Source organism: Lepidochelys olivacea, assembly GCF_965140295.1.
Source record: "Lepidochelys olivacea isolate rLepOli2 genome assembly, chromosome: 6".
In the NCBI taxonomy this organism is placed as follows: Eukaryota; Metazoa; Chordata; order Testudines; family Cheloniidae; genus Lepidochelys; species Lepidochelys olivacea.
In genome coordinates, this window is record NC_140416.1 from 86,525,659 (window position 1) to 86,546,973 (window position 21,315).

A 21,315-nucleotide genomic window follows, 5' to 3' on the forward strand; every position below is an offset into this window, starting at 1 on the left:
GAGGTGTGTTGTAATGAAGGATATGAGCAAAGACTGAAACATTGAACACAGAAAGAAGTATATTTGTAATACAACACATTTCTGTGCAAAATGAAGTGAATACTAAACACACACAGTGCATGGTTATATTGTGTCCTTTATATGAAATATATGTAAATATTTTTACAAAGAGAAACTGATAGACACAGAGATGCAGGCCAGATTTTTAAAGGTATTTAGGTACTGAAAGATGCAGATAGGTGCCTAGTGGGATTTTCAAAACCACCAGATGCCTAACTCCCACTGATTTGCATCTTTAAGCAACTAACTACTAGGGCTGTCAAGTGATTAAAAAAATTAATCACTATTAATTGCATGATTCAAAAACTTAATCGCGATTAATCACGTGATTAATCACACTATTAAACAATAATAGAATACCATTTATTTAAATATTTTTGGATGGTTCTACATTTTCAAATACATTGATTTCAATTACAACACAGAATACAAAGTGTACAGTGCTCACTTAATATTTATTTTTGATTACAAGTGTTTGCACTATATACAAACAAAAGCAATAGTATTTTTCAATTCATCTAATACAAGTACTGTAGTACAATCTCTCTATCAAAGTTGAACTTACAAATGTAGAATTATGTACAAAATAAACTACATTCAAAAATAAAACAATGTAAAATTTTAGTACCTGCAAGTCCACTCAGTCCTACTTCTTGTTCAGCCAATCACTCAGACAAACAAGTTTGTTTACATTTGCAGAAGATAATGCTGCCCGCTTCTTGTTTATATCACCTGAAAGTGAGAACAGGCATTCTCATGAAACTGTCGCAGCTGGCATCGCAAGATATTTATGCGCCAGATGTGCTAAAGATTCATATGTTCCTTCATGCTTCAACCACCCTTCCAGGGCACATGCGTCCATGCTGATGACGGGTTCTACTTGATAATAACCCAAAGCAGTGTGGACCGATGCATGTTCATTTTCATTACCTGAGTCAGATGCCACGAGCAGAAGGTTGATTTTCTTTTTTGGTGGTTCAGGTTCTGTAGTTTCTGCATTGGATTGTTGCTCTTTTAAGACTTCTGAAAGAATGCTCCACAACCTATCCCGATCAGATTTTGGAAGGCACTTCAGATTCTTAAATCTTGGGTCGAGTGCTGTAGCAATCTTTAGAAATCTCACATTGGTACCTTCTTTGCATTTTGTGAAATCTGCAGTGAAAGTGCTCTTAAAATGAACCACATGTGCTGAGGCATTATCTGAGATGGCTATTACATGAAATAGATGGCAGAATGCAGGTAAAAGAGGGGGGACATAAAAACAGGGGACATACAATTCTCCCCCAAGGAGTTCAGTCACAAATTTAATTAACGCATTTTTATTTGTGGAAGCATGTCCTCTGGAATGGTGGCCGAAGCACAAAGGGGCAAATGAATATTTAGCATATCTGGTATGCAAATACCTTGCAATGCCAGCTACAAAAGTAAGAGTATTGCCAGCAGATCGAGAAAAGTGATTATTCCCCTCTATTTCATACTGGTGAGGCCACATCTGGATTATTGCGTCCAGTTTTGGGTCCCTCACTACAGAAAGAATGTGGACAAATTGGAGAGAGTTCAGCGGAGGGCAACAAAAATGATTAGGGGGCTGGGTCACATGACTTCTGAGGAGAGGCTGAGGGAACTGGGCTTATTTAGTCTGTAAAAGAGAAGAGCGAGGGGGGATTTGACAGCAGCCTTCAACTACCTGGAGCAGGGTTCCAAAGAGTATGGAGCTAGGCTGTTCTCAGTGTTGGCAGATGACAGAACAAGGAGCAATGGTCTCAAGTTGCAGTGGGGAGGCCTAGGTTAGATATTTGGAAAAACTATTTCACTGGGAGGGTGGTGAGGCACTGGAATGGGTTACCTAGGGAGGTGGTGGAATCTTCATCCTTAGAGGTTTTTAAGGCCCGGCTTGGCAAAGTCCTGGCTGGGATGATTTAGTTAAGGTTGGTCCTGCTTTGAGCAGGGGATTGGACTAGATGAACTCCTGAGGTCTCTTCCAACCCTAATTTTCTATGATTCTAAGAAGACGGAAGCATTATGTCCTGTAAATGTAAACAAACTTGTTTATCTTAGCGATTGGCTGAACAAGGAGGATTGAGTGGACTTGTACTCTCTGAAGTTTTACGTTATTTTGTTTTTGTACACTTTTTTATTTCAATTAAAACACTGAATACAATAAATATGAAAATGTAAAAAACCATCCAAAATATTTAATAAATTTCAATTGGTATTCTATTGTTTAACAGTGCGATTAACATTGCGATTAATCATGACTAATTTTTTTGAGTTAATCGCGTGAGTTAACTGTGATTAATTGACAGCCCTACTAAATACCTTCAAAAATCTGACCCATAGTGTATACGCTTCTCAAGCTGGGCTCTTATAAGATCTCACAAATTAAATTAGGCCTGATTAGTACTTAAGGGAATATTCTGGGGCTGCAAAAAGAAGTGCTGGTGGTTTAATAGGTGGGGCTCTTCCATCCACATCCGTGCTGAACCAATAACCCAGCATGGTGTCTAATGTTCAGAGATGAGACAAACAAAGTTCTTGAGCACTTATGATTATTATTTTTCATAAGACATGGGGTTGTCTTGGATAAATAATTTGAATTCCCGCTGTGGTTTCAACTGGATACAGGATTCTCCTTCACTTTCGATCCTAAATTGCTCTATACTGTTGCTGCTAATGCTGTGCTGCTGCATTCCCCTGTCCCATTTAGGGAAGGCTGCATTTCCGTGTTGGATGAAGAGATTCCTCTAAGTCAGTTTGCAGAGCACTTTGGGATCCTTCTAGATAGAAGATACATTTATGTAGTATAAATCATCATCATTTACAGAGAGACTATGCTTGAAGGAGTTGGGTCTAGTGCTTCTCATATATGCAGAAAGGAGAAAAACAAAGTGATGGAGCAAAGGAAAATGTGGACTGCACAAAAATGCCTACATGCAGCTGAACTGGAAAACGTGGACTGCACACAAGTGCGTACATGAAGCTGAAACAGAAATGTAGATACGATTTAGAATTAGGCTAAAGCAGAGCACTACATGTTTCAAACTCTGAACACTCTTTGTGTTCTTTAACTTCATTTATTCCATCACACCTGTGGTCTCTGCAGGGTCCACATCTTGACCAATCTCATACCATCAGACTATTGAATGACTTTCCATAGATGTGAGACTGATGAACAGTAACTAGTTTATGCTCTTTAGTGAGAGTAATAGAGGTTTTCAAACCCTGGTGTGGTTTGCCTCCTCTTTGGCCCTGGCTACGTACATAAGTGCTGTGTTAGGGAGGGGTGGTGTACCCTGTACTTGCATAGACATTAAAGCAATGAATACTTTTAGGATGGCTGACACTACTGGAGCCTCTCAAAGGCAGAGCTCATTAAGAGTATGTTGCTGCTTTAATCAACAAGGATTATTTCCAAAACTACCACAACTGAAATGGGTTATTCTGAAAGAACAGAAAGGGCCACAGTAAAGCCTGCCAGGTCCCAAAATACCCATTCCCTACCCTACATTCAGGCATGCCAGCACTGACAATCTACGGCCACTCATCTTAATACTTAGTTTACTAATAAGGAACTGTCTTGCATGGTGGAAAAATACAAGTCAGAGAGGCCACATGAGGGATCAGGGTTAGACTGCCAATCTGTTTCAACCCATCCAGGAATGTTTCAGTCAGTATACTACAATCCCGCTCTGCTATCAGGATTATTACGAAAAGTAACCCAAATCTCCAGGAAATGGAAGGAACATGGGCTAATGAGCAACTGATAGATATCAGAACAGACCCTCAAAACACCATGGCACCAGAAGAACCAAGTACAAGGCAAACTCCTGTTGTCAAAAGAAAGACTCGCATTTGCTCCAATATCAAATAACCTGAAAGGAATACATAAGACTTTGTATAAAATGAAGGTGTGAAATAACTACCTTCCCAAATGAACAGGAAAATACCCTAGTTCCCAAGGAAGCTAGTAAAAAAAAGTTGATTTTTATATATGATTATATAGACTTTAAGGCAGTGTAACAGAATGTTAAATACATAAGCAAGTTACAATATTCATGTTTAATTTTGCTCTCTCAACTAAACTAAACAAAACAGATGTTACAATAGCTTCCCGGTAGGAGATATTATAGTATGTTAATGTATATGGTGATGTTTAGGAACTTAGAGAACTCTACCTTCAGGAAGTGCTTGATAGATGTGCATATGATATATGTGGATAAAGGTATAAAGCCTGAACATTGCACTGTCTTGGCTTTCTCACTCTACTTATGCTTGAATACTGAACATGAACTTACTCTATTGGCTATGAAATCATAAGCTGGTATCATGAGGTTCCAATCACAGAGACTGGTTTATTAATCCAGACAACATGTTATGTGCATTATCAGGCTAGGTCCCAGAATCACTCTGTGTCGTTTCAAAATAGCACTCAGAAGCACCTCTGCCCTAAGAGAGCTTGATAGTTACTGTTGCAAGAAACTGCCCCTTTTGCTCAGCACAAGGTTCTGATAGAATTCATGGTAAGACATGCTTCTAATCAGAAATTAACTGAGGAATGTATTTGAAAATAAAAATTGAAATTAAAATTTTGAATTTTTGGAGCTCCTATTGGCAACAACCATCTTACAGAAACAATGTAATTTTTGATTCCAGCAGTACTAGAGAACTTGTTTTCATACTGTAGATATTTAGTATTTATCTTTTGATGTAAATCCAGTAAAAGAGTTGAACAAAACCTGATTTTTACAGCTTGATATTGGTCTCTTGTATTGATGGTATCAAAATGTCCTTAAGAACATGACTGCCCAAGGCAGGAGGTTCATAAATGCCGTGATTATCCAGTACCCTTACTTTCAAATATGTCTCTCACTTTATACACGACAAAATGGGTCATGATCATGAGAATTCTCAGAGCATGATGCAGGGTGACACCAGGTGGTTATCTGCTAGCAGTATGCTATTTTCATACCTTTTTCAAAATGTGAATCTACTGTACTATTTCCATATTGCCATCAACATTTTCCTGTTTTCTACAGAACTAATTCATGTGACACAATAGTTATTTCAGTGTGGAAATTGCAGGCATTGCCATAAAGAGCGTTTTACACTGCTAGGAGGACCCAAACTATCTGCATCACTCTTTCCTTGCAACAAAATTAAACATCCTGTACTTACCACTCTGTAAGACAACATTCACAGCCATTGTAGTTATATCTTTAGTACAAGCAGCCTGAAGTTCTTCAGTTGGAGGAGTACTGTAGGTGCTTAGTCCAGTCATTTTATTGACGTATACCATCTTACCCAGTGAAACATCAAAGTGTTGCATCCAGACAGAACACAATATTGATTCCTCATTTTTAGACTGAACTGCATTTTTGACATCTCCAAGTACTTCCAAACTACTTGAAAAAGTTACACTGGAAAGCTCAGTGGCTTCTGAAGTCTGCTTTGAAGATACAGCCACAATCTTTCCATCTTTACAGATGTCTTCAGAATAACATTTTTCACTTTGTAATGCCAAACCACTGCTTGTGGGGGCCATGTACTCCCCATCTGTGTTGATGAGCAGTGACTGGTTCAGAGCATTTTCCATGGTCCCTCCTCTTGTACTATACATTTTGAAGGGAGCATCCTGCTCATCAGAAGCAGATGCAAGGATGCAATCATCTATCCCTGCTTCTTGTGAGGTGCTTTGGCACATTTGATAAGAGCTCTGCAAAAAATCATCAGTTTGAGACAAAAGATGCAATGTGTCACCTTTTCTGCTTGAATCTGTTTGGAATTGTTCATCAACTTGTCCCACAACTTCTGTAGCTAAAACTTCCTTGTGGTCACCCTTCATTCTGGACAGTTTAGAAGCTAGTGATCCCAGTAATCTACTGCTGCTTAGGTCTTTTCTTTTTATTTGAGAGTAGTCAGTCAATGTCATAGGACTCTCTCTCACGCAAGGAGCTTTTCTGTCTAACAAAGTTTCTTTCCCACAGAACTGAGACCTCTCCAAGGAAAGGAGGCAACCAGCTTGGCAACTATTATTACAATCAGCACGTTCCAGAACTTGAGTTTCACAAATGTTAACACATTCAAAATTGTTATTCTGATTCTTCAAGCTGTCAAGATCAGCTAGAGAACCAAGAACATCTGGAGGTTCAAATTCACTCCTCTTCTCTGGAATAGATACTGATGGAACACTCCTGACCTTCCCATAATGTCTCCTGAATCGCTCTAAAGACCCCAACTGTATGGACAAACTCAGCTTCTTATAGGCTTGAGTTCTGGGCGTAACAGATAGCTCAACCATTTGCCTTCTGTTGCTTGGATTATTTTCATTATGAGGAAAACTCAAGGAAGTGACGGGAAGCAACTCTCTAGTGTGTGATGTTACACACTCCCTTCTACCTCGTGCAGTAATGGAAGCTACCTCCTCATTCTTCTGGCCTGATACAGTCTCATTTTCTAACCACTCATATGCATATGCTCTGCATACTTCTCTATTGGGTAGTGTAGTATACTCTTTATTTAAAATACTAGAAATATCCTGAACATTTAGACTCTGAACTGAAAAGCTCATCTTGTTTCCAAATATGTCCTTGGCACTTACAGGACCAGGTTTAGAATGCATGTTTAATGAGCAATTCATTTCAGTTTGTTCATGCGGTGGCTGATTTTGCATCACATGAGTTATAAGGCCTGTGGAACACAACTTCAGTGGTACAGATCTAACAACCTTTCCTCCACCATCATTATTTGGCCCTTTATTTTTTCTACTGTCTTCTTTCATCACATCAGACATTCCCATCAATACTCTCCCCCAAAGAAGTTCTGGTCCATCAGCTGTATCTTCAACTCTCTCATGCTGCCCCTGAGTGACACCATTTCCAAAGGCAATGTTGATGCTGCTTTTCTGAGCTGCACTGTCCTCCTGTGTTTTTGCATCTTCCACACAATTCTCAGTACAATGTGGCATTTTAGCATAACTGTCTATTTCTACTCTTTCTGACCTGGACTCCCCATAGAGATTTTCTGAAGACTTGCGGCTCACAAACACCATTTTGGGATTGCTGAACTCTTTTGGCTCTTGTTCTGAGATATCTGATTCTGAGAAATCAGAATTGGTGCCTTCTTTGTTGAGCAGAGGACTCGCTGCGTCAGCTGGTTCAGCAATGATCAGACCTGGGGAGACTTCCTTTTCTCCAGCATTACCATTTGAACCTATGAGATCTGAAGACTTTTCCTGAATAGTCACTTTTCTTTTGACAGCTTTTGATTGCAAATTAAAAGTTTCATAGGAATCTACAATATCATCACATGTTTTCTTAAAATTGTCTTGTATGCTCTTTACTTCAGAGAGTGCAGTATGCAGAGTTCCGGTCCTGTACAAACTAAAGCCATTGTCTTCATTAAATTCTTTTATGTCTTCACCAGACAGTTCAACAAATAAGTGTTCTTGTTTTAAAAATGTTTTCACTCCTTCCTCAATGCAAGCTAAAAGAGCATCCCAATTGCGGAATTCTATCAGAGTTTTTGCAGGTTCCAGACACACATCATATTCACAGTAAGGACACTTCACATTGATAACAAAGATTCCATAGAGCTCTGGGCCACGATGCCGAACAGGACTTGAACTCATTTGTCTGTTGGCAGGGCCACCTTTTGCCTTGCAAATTACACTTTCTTTCCTTAATAAAAAGTCCATGAGTTTATGCAATCTTGTTTTTAAAACCAGTCTATTATTCACAAACAAAAACTGCATATTTTTATTGTAATGCCCTTCAGAACTGATATAGCCACTTAACTCAAACTCCCCAGATGTATAATTTATTTTTCGTAATTTCTGTGTTCTTCCCAGTCCATAAATCTGACAAAAACGGGAACACATATCTTTTGTCTTTGGTAGATGAAGCATCATAGAACAGGAAGCATCATTTCTTAAGGAAAATGAGATGGAAGGATGTATGAGAGAAAGAGCCTCTATCTTCTGCCTAACCCTCTCAAATTCCAGCAAGGGATCCATGCACTTTTTCCTCACTGGTAACTGGTGGAACAGGTTATACACAGTCACTGTTGTTCCACCACTTGGTCTAGTCAATTCAGCCTCACAGACTTCCAGTGCTTTCCCATTCTGAAACAGTTTCATAAAGGTTTTCACTGTATTGTTGGTCTTGGATGAAATTTCCACTATGCTGGCCATATTTGCTATGCTGGCCACAGCTTCCCCTCGGAAACCATAGAACTTCAGATTCTCTAAGTCCTCCACTGAATTGCACTTACTAGTGAAATATCGATTACCCACTTTATTTAGGTCCTCTCTCCCCATCCCAGAGCCATTGTCCACCACTTGGACCTTGAAAGTTTCCAAATCCACCCGTATGGCCACGCATGTTGCTTTAGCATCAATGCTATTGAGGACAAGCTCTTCAACACACTGGGCCAGTGAGTTGATGGCCACTCCAGAGCGTAACCTGGTGCGTACATCTTCCACCAAACATTTGATCATGGCAAAAGCAGAAAGGTGAAAAACCCAAGAAATTTCAGGAATATCATTCCTCTTCCTTCTTTGAAATAGACCCCTGTAAAAAAAAACAACAAAGGGACAAAGAGTAAAAGCTCAGAGTTTGAAAATCTCTTACATTTACTGGATAAAAAGTTACCATTTTAAAAAGTTTATTTTGCCTCCATGAATGCCTTAATTTTTTTCTGGTATTCAGAGCGTTTTTCTGTGCTCACTTTCCCTGCCCTGGCTATGACCAGGCATCAGCCAGTTCCCTAGGCATGAAAGTGCAACAATAAAAAATAAAAAGTGCCCCCATTTTCATGATCCTTATTAACACTATACTCCTTTCCCTACTCCCATACTTCCTAAAAGAAAATCCAAACACACAAACCAAAACCAAGCTATCAATGACCTGCACGGGGAAAGCACCAGTTGCCAGTAACTTCAGCAATAGGTACTCAGTGCCACCAAAAGTGAGGCTCAGAGCCCTCTTCACATCTTGTCATCCAATAAACTTATTTTGCTGTTTGCTTTCAAGTGGACTCCGGATGTCCATCCTCCCCATGGCCAGGCAGCATCTATCCTTGGAAACACTCCAACATGCATCCAGCTGGGAAGATGCAGTTCCCATAAAACCCCACTGGCACATGGGCTGGCTCAAAGGTGGTGGTGGTTGGGTCTAATAAATTAAGCTTTTCTTTCTATTACGATTATTTTATACCACATTGATTCATTCATCACCTGTGGTGTTTAGCAGGATGTACACTTTTCCCTTGAATCTCACATCTACAGGTTAGAGAGAAGGGGATTGGGGAAGCACAGCTCCCTCTCCTGAGCTAAAAGCAGAGGGAAGCCCCTCTCCTTTCTCTTCCTTGAGAAGCAGCATTCCCGCTTAGCTCCCTTCCTCTTTGGCAGGTACAGCAAGTGCTCCCCTTCCTATTTCAATCCACTTCAATCATGGCCCAGATCCCAGGATTTAGCCTAGTCACAGGTGTCAGTGCAATCAGTTAGGCCCTGTCCACGCTACAGGCTATGACCAACTGGCTTTTTGGTTTGGGCAGGCCTAGGTCACTTGCCCCAGCACCTGCAACAGGTCCACACTGAGACCAAGGTGCCACGCAGGTGCCCGTGTGACGCACGTTACAGCTATGGCTCTCTGCTGGGAGAGTTTGGTGCCCAGTTTCGCTAGGGCACTGCCCCGAATGCCAGGCAGGAAAGGAAGGGAAACAGTTCAGCCACCCCAGGGATGAAGTCTAGCAACTTACAAGCGACAGTTCCCCTGCCGCAGCAGCGTGAGGGACCTGTGCTGGCCCGGCCCTTGCCAATGCCAAACAGGGGCCTCCCAGCCCCTCCGCCACCATACCAGCTCAGAGAGGCAGCTGCATTTTGGTGACTAAATTAAAATGTCCCCGCACAGTCCCACAGAACCCGTTGAGGGGGGAGGGGCCTCCTCCACACCAAAGGTCGGGGCGCGAGACAGACCAACCGCCCGCCGCAGCTCTTCGGCTCGCAAGGTAGCCGTCCCAGACCCAGTTCGAGGGAAGAAAGGCGGGGAGAGGAAACCCTTATGGCACATGCGCAGTGAAGATATGTGGAGCCGCGGGAAGAACAATGACAGGCCGGAGGTGACTACAATTCCCAACATACATTGCAACATGATTCAGTGCATGCTGGGAGTTGTAGTCTTTCTTGAGCGTGGCCCATTCTGTCTTATGTTGTCAATTGATTACCGCCCACTGGCTCCGTCCTCTGTGGTGGGCAAACGCACCATATTGTCAGTTTTGTTCAGTGGGGCATGGCCAAGGTGTGTGCCCAAGGCTGCCCACTTTGATTCCCCTACCATCCCCTGAACAGTCTCATGAATGCAGCAGCAGTGCCTCTGGGAAAGCTGAGCAGACACAGACAAGGGAAGGGGTAGCATGGGAAATTAGGTTGGGGTTAAAATGGGATGGTGACTGATGCCATATAAATATCTAGTAAGCAGACAGGATGTTCCCTTGAGGGTGCAGATGGGTTGGAGGTCACTAGCCATATAGGGCCAGAAGCACATTCCTCCTACATTCCCCATTCACTTCTCCTTCCTCTCCCTATGTTAACACTGACTGGAGGCCCAACTGCCTCTATGCTGGCGTGCCTCACATGGTAGCGTATTAAAATCTCGGTGAGTGGCAGCATACAGGGTCTACCACACAGCAATCTGGGCTCACACAAAGAAGTAGTGGGCAGGCTAAGTTTACTGCAAATGGGACAAAAAAAATCTTAGGTTTCAGCGTAACTGAATGAAGTAATAATAATGGCATACCATGATTGCACAGGGATGCATGCCAAATAATAACAATATGGTAACCCAAAAAGCTGGTCCTATTTCAAACCCATTATGGCAGCTCCACCTGTGAAAGGAGTTGGTAGGTCTACCTGCTTATAGCCAAGTACCCATATGACAAAACCACCACTACTACAATTGGTTTTAATCAACCACTTTATTGGCAGTCTCAATATAGAGCCTAAAGACTGAATTGGCTACACAGACTGAATTCTCCTCTCCCTCCTAGGAATTAGCAGCAAGGCATGCTGTGCTACTACTCTACCGATCTGAGGGGACAGAGAAGATTTCAAGTTCTAGGCTTTTGGTCTTGCACCAGCCCTATTATATTCATTCATAAATTTTGAAAAACATCACAAGCAGCAGCAGCAATATCCCTTGCAGGTGGTGTTGTTGCAGTACCACTAAAAGCTTTCCCCCAGCTTGGCCAACTATCACCCAAAAACATTAATGATGCTGGTGTGAAGTACACACAATGCACCCAAAAGAACAGAAACTGCCAACTACAAGTCATTGCTGGATGGAAGATAAAACAGATGTTTCTGAGAACTGGAAATTTAAAAAATAAAGAGAGGCAAATGATTCTTTAATAGTATTTAGTATTAGAAGAAGCCAAAATTCCATGGTTCTGCCCTCTAAGGCATCAATTCCGAGGCTGGTTATGTGACTTCTGTGAAGTAGATGGGATACTATACTGACTGTGTGTTCTCTAAAATGCAAAATGAGTTTGAATGGTTACAAATAAATTCAGATATGAGAGGTTGGGTTTCCAAACAATCCCTTTATTAAAGGCAGTCTCACCCTCTAGTCTGCCTGTTTTCCTGCCCATGGGATTCAGGAAGGTTCAGGGTTAAATAGTATAACAAACAGACAATAAATTAGAAGAGTAACAAGATAAAACTAAGGGCTCTCTGTATTTGGACACTATCTGACTGAACAAGTAAAGGTTGGTGGGGAAGTTTTTGAGAGCTCAACTCCCTTCTCAGTGCTTTCTGTCTAGTTATTTCACAATACTGAAGTTCCTGTACTCCAGTGCAACAATCTTCTTCTCATTGCGGAATTCTGCTCGGTCGATGTGGGATTTGGGGCTTCCTGTCTTCCTGAGCCATTCCTGCAGCTGCCGTACCTTGACACTGCGACCTTGGATTTGTCCTTGCACAGTGCCGTCTTCGGTGTTTTGGACCCAGCCAACCACCCCCAGCTTCTTACCCTCAGCCTAGAAAGGAAATGGGAGATGAAGATGGGATTAATCTGAATTGAAGGCAGACCACAAACTGACATCTTTTTATAGGAATCAGTCCCCAGGGAGGACCATGGGAAAGCCATTGATAAGAGAAATCCCATGGAATAGCCAGACAGAATGTATTTTGGGATTAATCCAGTTATCCATTGTAACACCTTTACATTGAAAACAGCTCCTGCAATACATCCCTTGAGTTACCCCTAGGGAATACAATCCAGGTGTCACTGGCAACAGGCAGTGTCAAGAGATTCCAAACAAAACACAGCTGTGGCTATAAAAGCCATGATGCTAGTGACTCAGTCTCAGCTGAATTACTTACAAATGACCCAGCAGCCTCACAAAAGCATCTGGGACCTTTGATGGAAAGAGTCTGTGATGGAGACCATTTGGAGATCACAACAGAATGTTGGCTGACCAGGAAGAGGGTAAGGTGACTCCCCAGGCTGGGAGGTTCCAAAAGGAAAAGACTGGCCTTGAATGTTAATGTTTTTCATTAAAGTACAAAATTTAACTCAGATTTTGTTCTCTAGGAGGGTCAGCAATAGCAAGACCACTCCAGTCCCAAGACAATACTCTTACTCTAGCAGCTGGAATTTAATGGGCTGTACTTATTTAGTGTGACAAGTCCTCAGCAAGTCACAACCCAACATCTGGACCACCCCACTCCTCTCCCCCAAAAAATGATGGATCCAGAAGGCAAGACTGGTGACTCCTGCAGCTACCCCAAAAAGAGAAAACATAGAGCAGTAGGGGAAAACATAAGCAGCTACAGGGCAGACAGGGCCAATGCCAACTTGGGAAAGGCAGCTCAGGCCCAGCTTGTGCTGAGATTCAAATGCAGATGCCAGTTCAGTACAGCCTGCGCCCAATGGTGCCTAGATCAAGGTGCCTGAGCAGCCCCATCCTGGCTGAGCTGCCAGCCTCGCCCTCTGCTCCAAAACATTTGCAGCAGACACACCTGGGTGTGCTTGCGGAAGAACACTCCTTGGACCTTCCCAAAGACTTCATAGTCCACAGAGATGAGGCTGTCGCCCTCAGCCATAGTGACGCAGGCCTGGTACAAAAACAAAGCGGCGACCATTAGCAGAGATCCAGGGGGATGCCGCTGCCGCCCTCCCCACCCACGCGGGCAAGACGGGCTTCCCGCAGGGCCCCACTGCGGCTGCATTACGAGGCTTGGGAGAGAGGGAGTGACCGGAGGGTGGGGGAGAGACAGGCGGGCCGGAACCGCGCCTTATTTGGAGCTTAAAGTCCCAGGACCCATGCCCAAGGAGGAGCCACTGAGCAGCCACTCGGCGCTCCCAGCAGGCAGGTAGGTAGAGCTGCCCCCGGCTCCCCGCCGTGCCCTGGGGGCGGGGTCACGCCTCCGCCAGCCCCCCCGGGCAGGCGTCCCGGCTCCGCCCACGACCTGTCCCCATCCGCAACTTCACGAATAAAGCAGCAGGGCTGGGAGACGGGTCGGAGCCCTTCGGGCGCGGGTCCCGCCGGACTCACCCGCCGGGGACCCGCCGCCAGAGCGAGAACTAGCACCGCCCAACCGCTGTGGCGCGCGCCAGCTTTTGCCGCCGTCGGGTCATAGAGCCGGGAACAGAGCCGCCCCAGACCATAGAGCGGAGCCGAGTGCCAGAGCGGCCGACTCGGCGGGAGGCTAGAGCGACGCTGGAGATAGCGTTGGCGTGCTGGTTTCCAGGCAACAGCAGTAAACAGTCAGTGCGCAGCGCCCGCAGCCGCCCAGCGCGGCTGGAGGCCCAGGTGAGGATGGCGGCCACGGGGCGTTTGTTTCCCTGGGGGTGCGTGAGGGCAGCACCCCGCCCGTGGGGGACCTTTCCCAGGGCGGGAGTCAGGGCGGGGGCTGCTGCCGGGGTGTCGGAGCGTATCTGGACAGCCTCGCTCGCCGGGGGCCGGGGAGGGCGTTCCGTGGGGTGCCCGATCACAAAAACAGGACCACAAACAGTGCTGACTGACTTCAGAACCCAGCTGACCCCTTGCAGCTCCAGTGTTTTAATTTAAAACACAACAGAACTTACAGTGCCCTATCAAAGGCACAGTAATTAGAAGGTAAAACTGGGTTCCAAGATAGCTGAAGCTTGCAGGTTACCGCAGACACTTGCCCGCTTAGAACCCAATTAAATGCCCAGTTAAGAGCTTCCTCTCTTATTACTTGTTTTATCCCTTAATTGGCAAAATCACTGCTGCTGTCACAGTCCCTTTCCACCAATCAGCTGTTCAACAATTGTTTTGAATTCAAATTAAAAACTTCTGTAACCACTTGTCCAAATTGGTAAAACTTGATGCCATGAAGCAAATGTTGGATGTTTGTACACCCACCCCAATCATAGTGCTACAAGTACGATTTTTAAGAGCACATGACTTCTTCAGAGCTAAGTTGTAGCAAAGGGTACACTGCCACCAGTACCTACCTGAAAGTTGTTGCAGTCAGTGGGCGTGCCACTGGAATTCTAGCAGCCTTCTCAGCAGCTGGGGATTAGACCAGAAATAAATCCACATCAAAAACCCACCAAATAGTATGTGACCTTTACATGAGCATATCTCAGCCCAAAGCCTATATGTCCTCATCATCCCCTGCTGTACTCTTAGCTTAGATTACACTCCTAAGGGCAGTGGCTTTGTGCTGGTTTGTAAAGCTCCATATATGCTTGTGATGGTGTATAATTGGCCTTGCCCTATAGGAACCTCAAGTTATTTGTTCAGGCTGTGTGCTGTAGGAGAGCATGCTGCAGGAGCAGGGTAACCTGCTTCTGGAGGTTTCTGTATGTTGACTCTACCTGTAGCATATAAGAATCTGTGTTGCCAGAATCCAAAGAACACTTGCTTCTCTAGCTGGTGTTGCAAATTCTAAAGGGAGGAACCATGGAGGGGACTTAACAGATATTTTTGGGCAATAGACTTCCCTGCTGGCTGAGCACATTCCTGCTGCTTTCGTAGCAAGACATTGCACAGGCAGAGAAAGAAGCAATTTATTTCCAACTGCATTAGAGAATTCCACAGGTAAAACCAGGAGAGGCCTTCAAAGAGGCCCTGCACCTCAGGGAAGGCTCACAGAGGGCAGAGTAATCACACAAGCTCTCCAAAGCTCCATTAATGTCCTTTGGGCTGTTCAGGCTGCTGCCTCTAGAGCAGGGGTGGGCAAACTATGGCCCGCAGGCCAGATCTGGCCCGTCAGTCATTTTAAACCAGCCCTCGAGCTCTTGCTGGGTCACAGGGTCAGGGGCTGCTCCATGCGGCTCCTGGAAGCCGTGGTATGCCCCCCCCCCCGGCTCCAATGGCCCCCCCCGGTGCTCCAGTGGGAGCTGCAGGGGCGGTGCCAGCAGATGGGGCAGCATGCAGAGCAGGCTGGCCGTGCCTTCGCATAGGAGCCGGAGAAGGGACATGCCGTTGCTTCCGGGAGCCTCTTGCACACCTGAGCCCCTCGCAGCCCAGCCCTGATCCCCCTCTGAACCCCTTGATCCCAGCCTGGAGCACCCTCCTCCACCCCAAACCCCTCATCCCCAGCCCCATCCCAGAGCTTGCACCCCTGCCCCAGCCATGATACCCCTCCATCCCAGCCCAGAGCACCCTCCTACACCCCAAATTCCCCATCCCCACCCCAGAGCTCACCTCCCACTCCCCAGCCTGGAGCCCCCTCCTGCACCCTGAACTCCTCATTTCTGGCCCAACCCTGGAGCGCACAGCCCCAACCAGAGCCCTCACCCCCTCCCACACCCTAACCCCAATTTTGTGAACATTCATGGCCTGCCATACAATTTCTATTGGCCTGAGGGCCACATCTGGGAAAACGTTTGTCCACTCCTACTCTAGAGCGTTGATTTTGGGGGAGGAAGCCCCAGCTTGGGAACAAACATGTTTATAATGTGTTTTTGCCCCAATGTTCTACCACAGGCACTGAATGGCTCAGCTGCAACTGGCTGTGTGTCCACCTGTGGATTCTATGGTGGCAGCTCCCAGTCTTCCATTGACAGGGCAGAAGAGATACCATCCCAAGGCCCTTGGGCACCAGTCCCAGCTAGAACATCTGAAGAACAACTTCCAGCAGCAACTCCTGCGTGACAAGGAGGAAAAACTGAAGGATCTTTGCATCTGCAAAAGCCGGAGTTATTCCTGCTCTCTCTTTTCTGGGAGCAACCAGCAAGACTCTGGACTAGAAGGCTTCTACTCTGCTGGACCCCACAGCAGGTATCTCACCAGCCAGACCAGTACTTTGCCCTCCAAGTGGGCAGCCAGGCGGAGAGAAGGGGTGGACCGGTCCTACCCTTTGAAACCAGTCTTTCACCGCAAGGCTGAGAGTGTTCCAGTGGTCAGCACAGGTCTGCTCAGGAGCTCACCACCCATGGCTGAATCTCCCAGCAATAGATCTAGCTCAAAGAAGAGAGGAAAGTTGCCAGCAGCCAGGGCCCAACCAGCTGTATTCCCATCTCCTTTGGCAGCAGAGCAGCCTAAGCAGTCAGCCACACATCCAAGCAGGGCAGAGTTGGGTTACATCCAAAGGCTGGAGGCAGCTGGGCAGAGCCTGGAGGAGGAGATCCGAAGGAAAGAGGCCCTCCTCAGGGAGAAGCTGAGGAGAACAGAGGAGGAGCTCAGGCGGATCCAGAGAGAGAAGCAGCAGGTGGAGGTGGAAGAGAGAAAGGAGAGAGAGGGTCTGAGGATGCAAGAGAGGAAAGCGGCAGGGCTTTCTGGAGGGAACATTTTCAGGGCTACAGCCAGGCCCAGTGAGGGGGACTGTGATTGGGAGCAGTCTCCAGAGGGTGCCATGCCTGTGCCAAACAATACCCACCTTCCCCATGTGCTGGGCATAGAGAGACTCAAGAAGGGGCGGCTGGTGGCCAGCAACAGCAAAATTCAAGAGCACATGTCTTTGGAGAGCATGGCCTCCTGTTCAAAGTTGGTCATGAAACACAGCCAAGGTACACCTGCAGCAGCCCCCTCAGAACAAGACCCTGCAGCAGAACTGTTGCATTCACAGGCTCCCATTGGCGCGGAGCAGGGAGAGCTGGGAGAGTGTGGCTTCTGTGGGCGTAGGTTTCTCCACCTCCGGCTGGAGAAGCACATGTATGTTTGCAGCAAAAGCCAAGGCTCCAAGAGGAAAGTATTTGATTCAAGCATGGCCAGAGCCAGGGGAACTGAGCTGGAGCAATATCAGCACTGGAAGGGCAAAAACACCACCCAGGTAACATGCACTTCCAGGCAACTGGTTGGCCTGGGGGTGGATCAGTCCTTCCCCCTTGGAACCCTCTTTAAGAAGGATGGAATTATATCTGTTTTAATAATACTTACTATGCTCCTGACACTCCATTCAGGCCCACTAGAATATAGACACCTTTAAGGGATAAGCCAGCAACGAGCCCATGGACAGGATCCAGCATTAGAAGGTTTAAGGGGCTTGGTTTAGGACACTGAAACTTCCTGGAGATAGTCACCTGATCTCCAAAATAATGAAGGGGTATGAAAGAACTTGCTCATAGGTAGGGCCCTACTAATTTCATGACACTGAAAAACATGTCCTGGACTGTGAAATAAGCCTTTCCCCGTGAAATCCAATCTCTGTGTGCTGTTGGGACTACCCCAGCTGGTAGCTCCTAGTCCAGGCTGGGCTGGGCAGGACGTGTCCTTCCCCTGCACAGATGCTCTTGGTGGGGAGATCAGATCCACCCCCTGAGGCAGCACAGAAATGAGGGTGGTACACCCTCACTTCTGTGCTTCAGCAGCCCCAGAACTGGGCTTGGGGCTCCTGCTGGGACAACCGGGCTTCTGCCAGGGGTTTGGGGTGCCCCCAAATTGGCCTGGGCTCCTGGGCACAGTTAATCCACCACTGGCCAAGACTAGCAACTAGGCAATCCTGACTGGGGCACTCTCAGCAGCAAGGGGGAGATCAGGACCCCCCCCTCCACTTCCCATAGGTGCTGGAACAGGGGGTGCTGCACCTGCTGGTTTGTAGTGGTTTCCATCATTTACAGGGTTTACAGTTTTGCTTAATGGCTCTCAGCACCCTCACTATAAAAATCCTTCCAGGACCTATGCCATTTCTGGGCCTTTTACACCGTGCAAAGGGAAGAATCTCCTCCTACTGAAAGGGGCTCAACCCACTCCAGGATGCTCCCAGCGGGGGCAACCTCTTATTGGTGGGAGGGGGGGGGGGTCTGCTGTGTTTAGGTTGGGGGAGCTGCAGTATAATTGGGGCTGCTATTGGGGGGCAGGCTGGGACCTGATCTAAAAGCCTATTGTTAAAACAAACCAATGGCAAGGGGAACATTAACATCCCTCAGCCAAGCTCCAGCAGCCCCTGCCTGGTGTATCTTGGCCTCACTTCTGCAGGCTCCCTTTAAGTGGCTATTTTCCCCTGCTCCTGGTGACTGATACCTTCTCTTGACAACCACCATCTGTCTTGGCTGCCTTAAAGGAGTGGTACCAATCTGGGGGTTTGCTGCACTGGAGGTGGGGTCAGGGCTGAGTATGGGGTTGGGCCCTCTCTGAGAAGATGGTGAGTAAAGGCGCAGGACCTGGAGCCAGCCCAGTTATAGCTCCTGCCATCTATACTAATCACTCTTCCCCTTCTGTGCAGAATGAGCCACCCAAGACAAACTGGAGACAAAAGCATGAGTCTTTCATCCGGACCCTCCGCCAGGCCCGTGAGATGCAGCATGTGATCTCCAAAGGGGGGAAGCTCTCAGACCTGCCACCACTGCCCCCTGTAGAGAACCCAGACTATATCTCCTGCCCCCACTGCAACCGCCGCTTTGCACCCAAGGTGGCTGAGAGACATATTCCCAAATGCAAGACCATCAAGAACCGACCCCCACCACCACCACAAAGGAGACGTTAAGGATGACACACTGCAGTGAATCCTAGCTCCCTCTCCCAAACTGGCTTCCATCTAGAGGAAGCTTTGTGTTCTTCCCATCCCCCAAGCAGGCTGCTAACTTTTAAGAGATCCCCATGTAACGTGAGTAAGAAGCTCAGGCCCCATGAACAGAATACTAAAGTGCTTGTACTTTGAGCTGCAGCCAGTGGTTCCTGAGTGTGTGCAGATAGGTCCATGACAGTTTAGGCCACTACCCTACTGCTGCTGGTTCCCATTTCTTCCCCTTCTACAGCTCTTCACAAGGAGTTCTAGTTCTCTTGATGGAAGAGATTGCTGGGTCTTGCTGTGAGTGGGAGGAGATTACCATGATGTCCCTTGTGTAGGGAATGGGGTTGTCGGTAGGACAGCAGCAAGGGAAGAACCACCATGGATAGGCTGGTCCTCAGAATCATGGTTGGGGCTATGGGCAGGTGGTGGGGGTGGAAGGTTGAGGGCTCTTTCCTCTGACATGAAGTAGTACACAGTGTGGGGCAGAGGTCATCCAGATTTCACAGATGGAAAGAAGCCCTTTAGTTAGGCACAGCCAGTGCTCAGCCTTGAACCAGCCACACAAAAATACCCCTTCCCTGCTGAGATCAAACTGATATTTGTATAAACAATGAGGAGGCCTAAACACCTTAGAGCCTAACAAATTTATTTGGGCAGAAGCTTTTGTGGGCTAAAACCCACTTCAGCAGCTGCATGGAGTGAAAAAAACAGTAAGCAGAATTCATAGCACATGAATTCTGCTTACTGGTTTTTTCACTCCATGCATTGGATGAAGTGGGTTTTAGCTCACGAAAGCTTCTGCCCAAATAAATTTGTTAGGCTCTGAGGCAGAGGTGGGCAAACTATGGCCCGTGGGCTGCATCTGGCCCATGGGACCCTCCTGCCCAGCCCCTGAGCTCCTGGCCCAGGAGGCTAATCCCCCTGCTGCCTCAGCTCACTGTGCCGCCAGCACAATGCTCTGGGCAGTAGGGCTGTGAGCTCCTGGGGGCGCAGCTGCAGAGTCCGGCCTGACCCAGTGCTCTGTGCTATGCGGCATGGCTGCCTGTCCTGGTGCAGCCATGCTGCCAGCCACCGGTGCTCCAGGCAGCGAGATAAGGGGGCAAGGAGCTGGGGGGGGGGGTTGGATAAAGGGCAGGGGAGTTCAGGGTGGTGGTTAGGAGCCAGGAGTGTGGATAGGGGTCGGGGCGGTCAGAGGGCAGGGAACAGGGGGATTGAATGGGGGCAGGGGTCCTGGGGGGGCAGTCAGGAAGGAGAGGAGGGGTTGGATGCAGCAGCAGGGGCAGTCAGGGGCCAGGGAGCAGGAGGGGTGGGTGGGGTACAGGTCCCAGGGGGGCAGTCAGGAATGAAAGGAGGGGTTGGATGGGGTGGCAGGGAGCAGTCAGGGGTGGGTGTTCCAGGGGTGGTCAGGGAAAAGGGGTTGTTGCATGGGGCAGGGGTCCTGGATGGGGGGGGGCAGTCAGGAAGGAGAGGGGGTGGCAAGGGGCAGTTAGGGGTGGAGGGTCTGGGGGTGGTCAGGGAGGGGTGGCAGTCAGGAATGAGGAGGGGTTGGATGGGGCAGCTAGGGTGGGGGGTCCAGAGGCAGTCAGGGACAGAGAGCAGGGGGTTGGATGGGGCAGGAGTCCTAGGGGCAAGAAGCAGTGGGGTTTGGATAGGGGGCAGGGGCCAGGTCATGCCTGGCTATTTGGAGAGGCACAGCCTCCCCTGATTGGCCCTCCATACAATTTTGGAAACCAGATGCAGCCCTCAGACCAAAAAGTTTGCCCGCCCCTGCTCTAAGATGCCACAAGGACTCCTCCTTGCTTTTGCTGATACAGATTAACATGGCTACCACTCCGAAACCTGATATTTATACGTTAACACCCTGACTGTGCTGAAGGAAGCGCCTGCCTTCAAAACAGCTGGGGAGTGGGCTGGAATTCTACTGCTGTTTAGCTGCAGATGCTGGCACATGAAAGCCCCCAAAGATCAACTCTCCAGCTTCATCCACCAAGCCTGTGTGGCTGTCTCTGGGAAGAGCAGGTGGGAGGGAGTTCTCGGTTCCTACAGTAGTGAGGCCTTGTGTGGGATGATACAGTAGTTTGGATAAGTCAGGGAAGGTAGTTTCCTTGCAGAGAGACTGGGAAGATAAATGACATTAGTACATTAGAACAACGTACAAATTACAACTTTCCTTCCCTCTGTTTCTAACAGTCCCTAGAGGCAGAATCCAGAACTGCTTCCCTCTCTCAGCTGCTTTTTGTGCTCAGTCCTGTTTGTTTTTGAGCTGAACAATGAAAACAGAGCAGGTAGGCTCATTCTGTGCTTCTCCTGCAATAGCCCACAGGAGGATTTAT

The 21,315-nt window shown here is 47.2% G+C and overlaps 3 protein-coding genes across 7 annotated transcripts in view; 1 reads left to right on the top strand and 2 right to left on the bottom strand.

The window, feature by feature from the left end:
- Positions 1-10,089, bottom strand: part of MLH3 (mutL homolog 3) — a 38,324-nt gene extending 28,235 nt beyond the window's left edge. For both annotated transcript variants that reach the window (XM_084632359.1, XM_084632358.1), the window contains exons 1-2: positions 9,817-10,089; positions 5,236-8,627 (exon numbers count right to left, since the gene is read on the bottom strand). In XM_084632359.1, the coding sequence (XP_084488485.1) occupies positions 5,236-8,554 (3,319 nt within the window). In that variant the 5' untranslated portion in view covers positions 8,555-8,627; positions 9,817-10,089. The remainder of the gene's footprint in view (positions 1-5,235; positions 8,628-9,816) is intronic.
- A 923-nt stretch (positions 10,090-11,012) lies between these two features.
- On the bottom strand, positions 11,013-14,798 carry ACYP1 (acylphosphatase 1). 3 transcript variants are annotated; one of them, XM_084632371.1, is made up of 3 exons: positions 14,538-14,798; positions 13,076-13,171; positions 11,013-12,090 (listed from the first exon to the last, which is right to left on the bottom strand). In XM_084632371.1, exons 2-3 carry the CDS (start codon positions 13,157-13,159, stop codon positions 11,875-11,877), a joined length of 300 nt encoding a protein of 99 aa, XP_084488497.1. In that variant the 5' UTR covers positions 13,160-13,171; positions 14,538-14,798; the 3' UTR covers positions 11,013-11,874. The 3 variants fall into 3 exon arrangements, with proteins under 3 accessions (XP_084488497.1, XP_084488496.1, XP_084488495.1); XM_084632370.1 differs by lacking the exon at positions 14,538-14,798 and adding an exon at positions 13,612-13,713; XM_084632369.1 differs by lacking the exon at positions 14,538-14,798 and having other exon boundaries at positions 13,076-13,563.
- Positions 13,737-19,631, top strand: ZC2HC1C (zinc finger C2HC-type containing 1C). Of its 2 annotated transcripts, XM_084632366.1 has the most exons (3): positions 13,737-13,869; positions 16,018-17,302; positions 18,695-19,631. In XM_084632366.1, the coding sequence occupies exons 2-3, from the start codon at positions 16,025-16,027 to the stop codon at positions 18,953-18,955; spliced, it is 1,539 nt and encodes a 512-aa protein (XP_084488492.1). In that variant the 5' UTR covers positions 13,737-13,869; positions 16,018-16,024; the 3' UTR covers positions 18,956-19,631. The 2 variants fall into 2 exon arrangements, with proteins under 2 accessions (XP_084488492.1, XP_084488493.1); XM_084632367.1 differs by lacking the exon at positions 13,737-13,869 and having other exon boundaries at positions 15,863-17,302.
- The last annotated feature ends 1,684 nt before the right edge of the window (positions 19,632-21,315 follow it).

Coding starts and splice junctions, on each gene's coding strand:
- ZC2HC1C (XM_084632366.1), top strand. CDS start 16,025: ATGGCTCAGCTGCAACTGGCTGTGTGTCCACCTGTGGATTCTATGGTG. Junction 17,303..18,694: donor AGGGCAAAAACACCACCCAG/GTAACATGCACT, acceptor CCTTCTGTGCAG/AATGAGCCACCCAAGACAAA.
- ACYP1 (XM_084632369.1), bottom strand. CDS start 13,285: ATGCAGCCGCAGTGGGGCCCTGCGGGAAGCCCGTCTTGCCCGCGTGGG. Junction 12,091..13,075: donor TCTTCCGCAAGCACACCCAG/GTGTGTCTGCTG, acceptor TTTCCTTTCTAG/GCTGAGGGTAAGAAGCTGGG.